Below are 12,344 nucleotides of genomic sequence, written 5' to 3'. Positions count from 1 at the left end.
GCCTTCATTCTGGCAAAGGGCTTGGATAATGGAGGTGGATGGGGGAGGCACCGCCCTGTATGGTGGAGATGGGTGGGACAAATGTAGAAATGAGCCCATCAAGGCAGAGAACCCAGGAAGAGCCCTGCATCCAGGCCTTCCTGAAATGGATTACCCTGGCGGACCCTGCTCTCCCGTAGAAACCAGGTCCTTTTGGTTTCCATCTATTCCACTTCCCAGCGGCACAAATTAATTGACTCCATTGATAAAGATCAGCATCTTTTTGCCTAGACTCCCCCACTGCTCTGGGCATCTTCCTCGGCCTTTAATGTGCTTACCAATAATTTCTGCTCATTTCTAACGGCACTCACGGCGTTGCTCTGTATGTGAGCTCCTCCTCCCGCTACCATCTGCTGCTGCTTCTGCTACAAAACACAGTGCCTTTGGAGTGGTTTGCTCGCTAACCCTGACCTTGCTGTGCTAGGTGGGCCACTTCCCAAAGTGTTAACCAGTCTGTATTTTGGCTTCGCTGGTGTCTCTCCTGGTCCAGTCACTGGGGCCAGGGCAATAGGACAGGTGAGGCAGAATATGATTCCTCCACATGAGGAATTTCCTGGGCTGTTCCCTAAGCAGGGCCTGTGAGCTTAAGATTTCCCTCCAGATTTGGGATTGAGGCAGACATATATCTATCTGTTTTCCACAATGGCAACAACCCACCTTAAAGTAGTTCTATGGCAGCTTTAGAGTCCAAAAAATGCTGCAGGAGGACAGTATAGGGGCAATGATTGCTTCAGAGGAAGAGGAAGAATGCATTTTTTTACCCCCTTCTGAGACTCTCGGAGTGTTGGTTTAAAACTATGTGAACCGGGTCAGGTTTCTCCCCTGTTTAAAGCATCCCAAAGCTTTCCCACTGCACTCAGAATAAATCTACTCTCCTCCGCAAGGCCACTCAGGTGCTGCCTGACCCAGTCCCTCCTTCCTCTTCAACATTGGCCTGGAATTCTTTTCCACTCACTCACCACCCTTCAGCCATACCAGCCTCCCTTCTGTCACTCAAACACTAAAGCTCTTTCCTCAGCTCAGAGTATTTGTACCTGCTGTTCTCTCTACCTGGAACTCTTCCTTCAGCTCCCAGGGGATTGAATCCTTTATGTCCCAACTTGAATGTCACCTCCCCAAAGAGGTCTTCCCTGACCAACTGAATCAGCAACTCTGAGGATGGTGTGAAATGAAATTCATGTTTTCTGGCAAGACAAGAAAAATTTAAACATAAAAAAATTTTCTCTGCCCTTTGGCCTCCTCTCTCCCCCCTACTATGTACTGTGTATCTGCATTAGGCATTGACCAAACCTTCCTCACCAGCAGAAATTCCTTCTCACCCATAAAGAGCAACTTCTCTTAAGACAACTCCTTAAAGATAACATTCCTTCTTGATAAGGGGTGGCATGGCACTCAGATCCAGATTATGTAAACTGTCAATAATAAGTCATTTGATGTACAGTCCTCTGTCTCAAAGAAGCTTATATAACTGTGTCTTGACTTCTAACAGGCAGAACAGTTCTCTGAGCTTTCTGAGTTGCTCTTCCTGGGTTATAATCCTCAAATTTGGCTCACATAAAATTTCCATTTCTGGCTTCCCTGGTGGCGCAGTGGTTGAGAATCTGCCTGCCAATGCAGGGGACACGGGTTCGAGCCCTGGTCTGGGAAGATCCCACATGCCGCGGAGCAACTAGGCCCGTGAGCCACAATTACTGAGCCTGCGCATCTGGAGCCTGCGCTCCGCAACAAGAGAGGCCGAGATAATGAGAGGCCCGCGCACTGCGATGAAGAGTGGCCCCCACTTGCCACAACTAGAGAAAGCCCTTGCGCAGAAATGAAGACCCAACACAGCCATAAATAAATAAATAAATAAATAAATAAATAAAGGTTAAAAAATGCTAAAAAATTTTCCATTTCTTTTGTACATTGACTATTTATTCATTTTCATCGACAGTGGGCACAGCACACACTGAACTTTGAGAACCCTGTCTAAGAGAGCATATGAAAAGAATTCTAGTTTGAGTCAGTGAGAGTCTGAGTTCTAAAGGACTTACGTGCCACTACAAATTTATCAGATAAGTAAATATCCTGTATCTATATCTATACATATATCCTTATGCACTGTTCATGTGAGAAGTGCTATAAAGAAAACAGGATAAAACAGGGACCAATAATGATAGTGTGCTATGAACCCCGAGGTCCCCCAAAATCTATTCATTTATTCATTAAACAGGGCAGTGGCCTTGGCCGAGTGTAATTGAGGTAGGTTGGTCAGAGGAGGCATCCTGTGCTCCTGAAATTGTTCTGAGTTGAGATGTGAGTCAGGAGGTGTCTATGGATCTGTGAGGAGGGCGGTCCAGGCAAAGACCTTAAAGCAGAAAAGAGCATGGTGTATTTGAGAAACAGAAAGGAGACCAGCACAGAGCACAGAGCTGGGTTGCGGAGAGAAGGATAAGAGTGCAGAATGAGGCACGAGCCATACTGTACATGGCCACGGTGGATGGTTTGCATTTCATTCCTCTTGCAATGGGCAGTCCTCAGAGTATTTGAAGCAGGCAGGTGGCATGAAGGGATTCTTGGTTTTAAAAGATCACTCTGGATGCTCTGCAGAGAACAGATCATGAGGGTAGAGATGTAACTGATAATTTTTGTTTAAATATTTAATTGTTTATTTTGAACTTTGTTTTATTGAAGTATAGTTGATTTACAATGTTTCAGGTATACAGCAAAGTGATTCAGTTATATATATACACATACATATATTCTTTTTTGGATTCTTTTCCATTATAGGTTATTACAAGATACTGAATATAGTTCCCTGTGCTATACAGTAGGTCCTTGTTGTTTATCTATTTTGTATATAGTGGTGTGTGTCCGTTAATCTGAAATTCCCAATTTATCCTTCCCTCCCCCTCTTTCCTTTTTGATAACCGTAAGTTTGTTTTCTATGTCTGTGAGTCTGTTTCTGTTTTGTAAATAAGTTCATTTGTATCATATTTTTAGATTCCACATATAAGTGATATCCTTTGCTATTTTTAATAACATACTTATGAGGCTTACAGTGTACTCAGCACTGCTTTAAACCCTTTGTAAGCTATTACCAAATCCTGTAACACCCCATGAGGTAGATACTATATCACTCACTCCACTCCACTTTTTGAACGAGACAACTGAGATTCAGAGCGATCAATAAATTTTCTGAGATCGGACAGCTGGTAAGTGTCCAGGACTCAGACCCAGGCCACAGGAATTCAGCGTCTGGGTTCATAACCACCATGCTAAAAAAGGTATACTATTCCTGCCCTCCCTCCTGACAAAGGATGGCTTTGAGCTTAAAATAGTATGCTCTCATAAAGTGTTTTGAATATTAAGAAGGGTACTATGTGAATTTAACAATGCCATTATATTGTATAAATATAAACTCATTAAACAAAGCATAATGAATTGGCTGCTAATCTGTATATTGTGGTTAAAAGCAGCACTAATATTTGCAACAAGAAAAACAATTAGCACATTCATTAAGTAGAGTCCTGCTTACACATCACTCATTAACTTTAATCATCTATGAGATGCTTGAACTAAACTAACGTGTCAGCCCCAGAGTCATTAGTGCCTGTCTGCCAAAGATGATGCTGTAATTTTTAGGGTATGTTTTAATTTTACAGACTAACAAAGAACCCAGCTCAGTCACTAATTTCCCTAATGGTACTCCTGATCAAGATACTGAAAATTATTTAAGCTAAGAAGTTATTATCCTTCACAATAGCACCATTAACTGGATCCTAATTAATAGCTGCATTTATTTCCCTTCGCTTTTCCAAATATTATAGCTCCTATTTGGCCTTTAAATAGCAATATACATTCTTAAACTGAACATATCAATATTTCTAAGATGGTATCATTCTTAGGTCTAAGTCAACACAGAGAACTCCATATGTGACACTGGATAACCAAGAAAATTTAGGAGAATAGTTCTTAATTTTTTGAGGTATGACAGATACCTTTGAGAATCTGAGTATACTATGGACCTCCTCCCAAGAAAAATGTACTTGTAGACAATTTCAAGAGATTCACAAAACTCCTGAAGTGTATCCTTGGATCACTAGGAATCCCAGCGTAAGAATCTGTGCTTTAATTTAACTTGACTGTTTAGAAGTAACTAAAGTTTATCCCTAGTTGATGCTAAAAGCCCATCTTAAAAGACGAATACTAATAGGTATAGAAGGGAGAAGTAGAAAACTCACCGCTGAGAAAATTTGAATATGGAGTTGATACTAGATGGTTTTAGTATATTATTGTTTCTTTTCTTAGATGATATAATGGTATTTGTTATTCAGGAGAATGCTCTTATTTTTAGGAGATGTTCGTTAAAATATTTAAGGATAAAGGGTCATGAAGACTTGAATTTACGTTGAAAAGCTTCAACAAGATAAACAGATGATAGATAGATGGATAGACAGATACATACATACAAACATACATACATTTATGGACTGAATTGTGATTCCACCCCCCCCCCCCTCAAATTCATATGTTGAAACCCTAATCACCAATGTGACTGTATTCGGAGATGGCTTTTAAAGAAGCAACTAAGGTTAGATAATGTCACAAGAGTAGGGTCTTTATCATATAAGACTGGTGTCCTTACGGGCAGAGAAGGAGACAGGAGGAGTACACATGCACAGAAAAAAGATCATGTGAGGACACAACTGCATGGCAATAAACTTCACAATTGGAGAAAATAAAATTCTTTTGTTTAAGCCACCCATTTTACAGTATTTTGTCATGGCAGTTCTAGCTGTGTAAGATAGATGGGATGGATAGATAGATGATAGATAGATAAATAGGTAGAGAGAGAGAGATTAAATATGGGGAAATATTAATAACTGAACAAACTAGGTTGTGGGTATGTGGTTGCTACTTTATTATTCTTGCAAATTTTCTGTTTGAAATTTTTATAATAAAAATTGGGAGGGGAAGCCTCCTTGCTTTTGAGCATTTGGGGTATTGGAAAAGAAAGCATTAACGTCATTTTAAAGTCCAGGGGGAAAAGCAGAATTTACTTGGATATTCTTGAACAGAAGCTAATATTAGAAGATTCCAGTGGAATAGAAGTTTCAGAGTTGTTCTAGAAATAAAATTGGGGAAGAGGTTAACGAAAAAGGAATGCCTTGGGTTAGGATTATAATTTTCTTAACCCATTTTAATTTCAAGTAAACTGAAACTTCTTACAGATTTTCTTTATTTAATATTTTCTATGTATAGCTATAACTATCAGCCTTGATCACTGGAGCATTAAATTTTGAAGAACCTGTTTAAAAATACTGATCTGATTTATGGCTTGCCAGAGTTTGAAGATAGTACCAGTAGATATGGCCGGAGGAACTGATGTGGAACAAGACCCTCCCACTGCAAATGTAGGATCACTGGATACAAGGAATTTTAATGCATTGCTAGGACACATAAGAAAAAAAAAATGCATAAATGGAGAGATGTACTACAGTCCTGGGTGGAAAAACTATTAAAGATATCAGTTTTTTCCAAATCTATATATAGAGTCAATGTAACTCCAATCAAAATCTCAATCAGATTTTTATGTATCTTGATTCTAAAATTTGTATTGAAGACCAAGGTTGCCAATAGTAGAAAACAAAAACAATCTATATAAAAAGAAAAAAAAGGTTGGGTGACTTGTCCTGGCAGATGTTAAGTTCTGGTTATGAAGATAACATTATAGTATGTTATTGGTGTGGGAAAAATAAATAAATAAAGTATCCAGAAACTGAACCACACATATATTGATATATCATAGAAGGGACTTTGCATATTAGTGAAGAAAGGATGGATTTTTAAGTAACTTGTGCTTGGACAATTTGCTATGTATATTGAAAATATAGAGCTAAATCTCTCACAATATAGCCAAAAATTCTTAAAATTTCAAATACAACTTTTCTTGATAAACTTAGGCTAAGTAAAGAACTTACTTCAATATGACCGAATAAACAAACAAACTATAAAGGAAAATATTGATATTTTTGAGTACGCCAAAGTTTAAAACATCTGTACTTTAAAGGACCTCATTTAACAGGTGAAAATAATCCACTCATTGGTAGAAGATATTGGCAATACATATAGTAAACAGAGGCTTAGTATGCATAATACTTTGAACTCCTCAAAGTAAAAAGGGCAACTAAGTTGATGGGCAAAGGCATGAACAAACATTTCACTGAAGAGGAAAACAAAGAGTCAAAAACATATGAACATGTTGTTCCCTTATCAGAAATCAAGGAAATACAGATTGAAACCACAAATAGATGCCATTTATACTCACCAGATTGACAGAAAATGTAAAGTCATACAGTCCCACGTGTTGGCAAGGATGTGGAGCAGCAACACCTAACACACACTGATGGGAATTGGCTCATCCACATTTTCCAGTAAAGTGAAAAAATTCACATACCCTGAGGTTCAGCAGTTTACTTTCAAACAAATACCAGAAAGAAAAGTTTTCATGTGTGCACCAAAAGAGACATGCAGGAACATCCGTACAGTGTTGTTCATAATAGCAGACAACTGGAGACAACCTAAATGGTCATAATGACACTGAATAAATATCTATATCTAGAGAGACGATAGGTAGGTAGATAGATAGATAGATAGATAGATAGGCCCCTTAATATTTTAGTTTGTATTTCCTATGAAAGCTTTTCTCTTTTTTTTTTCCAAAAAAATAATTATTTTGTGGTACAGAAAATTTTTTCTAGAGAAGGTGATTTCTAATTCCTTGCTCTTTTTTTAAAAAATAGATCTTTATTGGAGTATAATTGCTTCACAATACTGTGTTAGTTTCTGTTGTACACCAAAGTGAATCAGCCATATGCATACATATGTCCCCGTTCTCTTATAACCATTGTATAGCACCATTATCAGCATCAGGAAATTTAACAAGGATACAGTATTTTTACCTAATTTTCCATCCATAGTCAATTATCTTAGTCAATAAAAATCCATAGTCAACAATCTTCTTATGTTTCAATAATGTATCTTTATCCTCCAGTACAGGATCCAATCCAGTAATCATGCACTACACTTAGTTATCATGTTGCTTTACACTCCTTTAATTTGTAAAAATTTCTCAACTTTTTCCTTTTTTTCTTTCATGATATTGACATTTTTTAAGAATATTGGCCAGACTTCCCTGGTGGTGCAGTGGTTAAGAATCCATCTGCCAATGCAGGGGACACGGGTTCAAGCCTTAGTCCGGGAGGATCCCACATGCCCTGTGCGGAGCAACTAAGCCCACAAGCCACAGCTACTGAAGCCCGAGCACCGCAATTACTGAAGCCCGTGCACCTAGAGCCCGTGCTCCGTAACAAGAGAGGCCACTGCAACGAGAAGCCTGTGCACCGCAACAAAGAGTAGCCCCCGCTCGCCACAACTGGAGAAAGCTCTCGCACAGCAACAAAGACCCAACGCAACCAAAAGTAAATAAAATAAGATACAAAAAAGAATATCGACCAATTATTAAACAGAAAATTCTCAGTTTTTCTTTATTACATATTTTCAATTTGAAAAATTTTTATGTTTAGATCTTCAATTAATGTGGAATTTATTCTCGTATGTAGTGTGAGCAATGAATCTAATTTTATGTTTTTCAAAGTAGTTATCCAGTTGCCATGGCTCAACACCATTTGGTTAAAAAAAAAAAAAAGAAGCCAATCTTTGCCCCAATAACTTGAGGTACCTTTGTCATGTACTAGAATTCTCCATGTAGGTGGTTTATGTATGAACTTTCTATTCTGTTTCATTGTTCTGTCTATTCATGCACCAGTACCATACTACTTTAATCATAGAGGCTTTGGAGTGTGCTCTGTTATCCGGTAGAGTTAGTCTTCTCTCATATTTCTTCTGTTTCAGTGTTTTTCTAAATACTCTTATGTGTTTATTTTCTCCTATTAAGTTTAGAAACTTACCCAGCTGTGAAAAAGAGCTTGTTGGTATTGGTGTTTTTATTAGGATTGCATTAAATTTATAAATTAATTTAGGGACAAGTAACATCTTGATTATGTTGAGATGATCTAAGCAAACCAAGAGACATCATTCCATTTGCTCAAGTCTACTTTTGTTTTTTGAACATTTTTGATCTACAAAAATGGCATTTTAATACAGTTAACTCTAATGAATGGAGAAGATTTATCATGCCTTTGGATAGGAGACTCAATATAATGAGGATGTCATTTCTTCCCAACTTAAAGCACAAATTTAATAAAATTCTCATCTTAGCCTCAGCAGCAATTTCATTACCTTTGATAATAATTCCAAAATTCATTTGGAAAAGTAAAAAGCCAAAGAAGGTAAGAAAGAGAAGGGTGATGGAAACTTGCTCTATTAGAAACCAAGACTTCCCATAAAGTCAAAATAATAAAGACAGTGTGGTATGGGTGCTTAGACAGACAGAGGGACCAATGGAAGAAAGTAGAGAACCCAAAATCTGAACCATAGTGTATTAATCAGGATAAGCTAATAACAAATACGCCCTGAAATCTCAGAGGTTTAGCACTTACAGTTTACTTCTTGCTCATACAGAGGCCACTGTTAGTACAGATGACCACGAGGTGGTTTAACAATCCAGGCAGCTCTGTCTTGTGGCTCTGCCATCTCAACATTCTTCAGGGAAGCTGAGAGATTGATCAACGAATTTTCAGTCTCATCCCAGAATTGACACAGGACACTGCTCACAGGTCATTGGTCATTGCTAGTTACATGGCCCTGCAGAACTGGAGAGCAGCTGGGAGGTTGTGTCTTTGGAGTATCCAGGAAGGACAGGGTAACCACGTATTGGTGAGTGCTAGTAATGTCTACCTTATACAGGAACTTGCATATGAAAAAGGTGACATTACAGATCAATAAGAAAAAATGGAATATGCAAAAACTGGTAATGGGTAAATTGGTTTTCATATAGAAAAAAATATTAAATTAGATTCCTATCTCACACTATGCCTAAGCATACCAAATGAATGGAAGATTTAAATGTGAAAAACAAAACTCTAACAGTTTTAGTAGAAATTAGAAGTTACTATCTTTACTAAATCTAATAAGAAAGGATTTCTTTAACAAGACAAAAAGCACCATTTATAAAGGAAAGGATTGATAAATTTGACTAGGAACAAAAGAAAGCACAAACAATGTTTAAAAATAAACTGTATACTTTAAGGAGATATTTGCCCTATATAAAAATAACAACAGATTGTATTAAGAAATTTAAGTAACTCCCTCAAATAAGTATGAAAAATAAATTTTTTTAAATTTTAAAAAAAGATGAATTATATGGAAGGACAATTCTACTTCTAGGTGCAAAGATGAATACCAGAGTATTATTGGTATTAAAGAAAAATTAGAAACAACAAAAATGTTCAAGGATAGAGAAATGGATAAATAAAGTACAGTATATCTCATACAATGGAATTCTAAACCAGAGTTAAAATTAAAATCTAGATCCACTCACATGAATATGGAAAGGGGTTAGAAAACATAATGTTGAATAAAAAAGCAAGTTGTAGAACATGTATAGTAATGATGCCATTTATTCTGTACATTCTGAAGAGCTCTATGTATCTATTCTGTGGATTGTTCACGCATATACATGCACTTAGTTGAATATAAAATCGTGAAAAGGAAGAACACACATGAACTTCAAGATAGGGGTTTCCTTTGAGGGGGGAGAGGAATGGGCTTGGAAAAATCCTTCCCAACTCTGTTTAGAGTGTTTCGTTCTTACCGTCACTTCCCCATAAAAAATCTGAAGTAAACATGACAAAATACCAGCGTTTATTAAATCATGGTAGTTGGTAACAGTGTTTGTTGTATTGCTCTCTATACTTTCCTGTATGTTACATACATTTCTTAATAATAAGGGAAAATAAAGGAAAGCAGAAAGCACTTAGAAGACCTGATTTGTTAAATGTACTCTATGTGATCAAAACAGAGGTCCCTCATTAGTCAGAACGAATGCACAGACACTATATGCGTAGGTTTTCACAGACACTATATTCATCCATCAGAGACCAAACTAAATTGGAAGTTAAGAAGCCTGAGTTCACCTCTCTGAGACCAGGTCTTACTTTTCCCACTGGCTTCCTTTTAAGGGTACAGTAAACATTGCAGTGTTTATCAGAACAGATCCTGCCTGGGCGCTGGAAACCTTCAGAGGTGCATTTATGTTTGCAGGCCACAGGGATACAATTTAGTCCACAGAAGCAATAATTTAAATAAAGGCACCCCAATGACCTATGCAGAGTAAGCAATCTCACAAATAGTCCTATTTTATGGTTACTAATAGGCACGTGTCATGTTACTGCTGATAAGATGCTTTGAATTCCTGAGGGGAAAAAATGATTATAAAATATTATTTACCATACTTTTTTCCCCTATTTTTGGAATCAGTGGCATTTTAATAGCTGCCATAATTTTGGTTACACTGTAAAGTCACCCATAAATCATTTATGAAGCTACCCGGACATCTGTCTCCTGCATTAGGTAATTAGTTTAGACCAAGTTATGGTGAATGATGTATATTTGTTTGACCATCTGCCTCCATAATATAGCTCGCTTTCAGGACGTGGCTCTTGTTCTGTCATATCATCAGTATTCACTGCATAGGTATATTACCCAAAGTTCCGCTTCTATTCTCTGATCATTTGTATCTTAACTCCTTCCATTAAGATTTACAGAGCAGACCCACAACTAACACAAGGGAGATTTAGTTTTAGAGAGATTTAGGGGATGTAATCAAATCCCTTTAAAGATAGACTGGTCAAATAGTTCAAATGGATGTTTTTATATGTGATGTGGTTTTCCTAAATCAACAAATCTTATTATACGTTATACACCACAATAACAATGACAACTAAGACCAGGGCTCTGAAACAACTCTGAAGTTCAGGGCCCATGTCAGACATTTCTTCTGGGGAAGAACAATAGTTCTCAGGATAGTGCCGTGAGACCAGCTTTGAAACATCTTGAATTTCCTGTTACATTCAAAACTGCTTCACACATGTTGGTATAGCAGCCTTTCTTGCTCCTTCTTCTATAAGCCTAGTAAAAGTGGATTATCATGTTATTCACAAGGGGTTAGTTTGTTGAAAAAAAACCAAAAAGAAAGGGGGAGGGGGGAGTGAGTCTTATTTTCCAGAAGACTTGAGCTATAGAATACAATGTGTGTGTGTGTGTGTGTGTGTGTGTGTGTGTGTGTGTGTTTTAATCTGAGACTTGGTTTTCCATAATAACATTCAAACGTCACTTTGTAAGGCATTATTTCTATTTTCAATTGCCATATTGCTGTTCCTACCTTACCAAGAATTATGGGTGAATAATTCATCCTAATTTTCACTTCTCCTTATTTTCTACATTTTTTAATAAGAAGCACATATTAATTCTATAAGTAGAATAAAGAGGCACTTCAATTCAAGAATGTTTTAGGATTTGCCAAAATATTGTGGTTTCATCATATAATTTTATTTCTTCCTTATCTGGTTCTGTCACTCACAGAGGCAATGTGATAGTAACTGGGAATTCCTTTATATCCACTGGTTTGCTGCAAATTTTAGGAAACTATGTCATACTAGCTACAAATTCATTATTTTGCCCCTGTTGTTACTAGGAGATTACAACACTATGGCAAATGTTAACAAGTAGCAAAGCAAATGTAAAACCATTTGCTCTGCTGATATCTTAATAGGCTTCCTTTGCTGTAAGGTCTCTTGACACCATAACATGATAGATATGTAAATATCACTTAAATAGCAAATAACAATATAATGCAAGTGGATCAATAATTAGATCCCCACAAATTTAATATACTATAAGATTCAGCTAAAATAAGAGTGGAACAGCAAAGTGTGATTTCATCTACTAGATTAGACCAGGATGAATAGATAAATACACATGTTTTAAAAGTCAACAACCATAGAATCACAGGCATTCTTAAGTGTGCTATACTTTTTTCTTCAAGGCCTTATTCAAATTTTACCTCTCCCCTGAGGCTTTTCCTGTTATTTCTAGAATGGTCTCTCCTTCCCTGGCTTTTTCCATAATTGTGTCATTTTATTATAGCACTCACCACGCCTCATACTGTATTGTCTCCTCACTGAGGGACGTCATAATTATGCATATTTTGACATTTCTGACATTGAGATGCCTCATAATCTGTACGTATTTAATGTGGTGCTGTTTTCCCTTCCTCTTTCCTTCCTGCACCCTCCAATCAGCTCTCATTAAATCAGTGGAACGATTTACAACGGATCAAGCCTGGCAATAGCCTTACAATC

The 12,344-nt window shown here is 37.2% G+C and overlaps 1 protein-coding gene across 2 annotated transcripts in view; it reads right to left on the bottom strand.

Annotated features, from left to right (window-relative positions):
- Positions 1-2,123: 2,123 nt before the first annotated feature.
- The window catches only part of FASTKD2 (FAST kinase domains 2), a 63,483-nt gene continuing 53,262 nt past the window's right edge, over positions 2,124-12,344 (bottom strand). The window contains exon 11 of one of the 2 annotated variants that reach the window (XM_007190599.2): positions 2,124-2,622. In XM_007190599.2, the coding sequence (XP_007190661.2) occupies positions 2,290-2,622 (333 nt within the window). In that variant the 3' untranslated portion in view covers positions 2,124-2,289. The remainder of the gene's footprint in view (positions 2,623-12,344) is intronic. The other variant, XM_007190598.2, reaches the window with a different exon arrangement.

This window comes from Balaenoptera acutorostrata, chromosome 8 (genome assembly GCF_949987535.1).
Source record: "Balaenoptera acutorostrata chromosome 8, mBalAcu1.1, whole genome shotgun sequence".
Taxonomy (NCBI): Eukaryota; Metazoa; Chordata; class Mammalia; order Artiodactyla; family Balaenopteridae; genus Balaenoptera; species Balaenoptera acutorostrata.
Note: the sequence above shows the minus strand (reverse complement) of the source record. Positions and strands in the feature narration are given on the sequence as shown.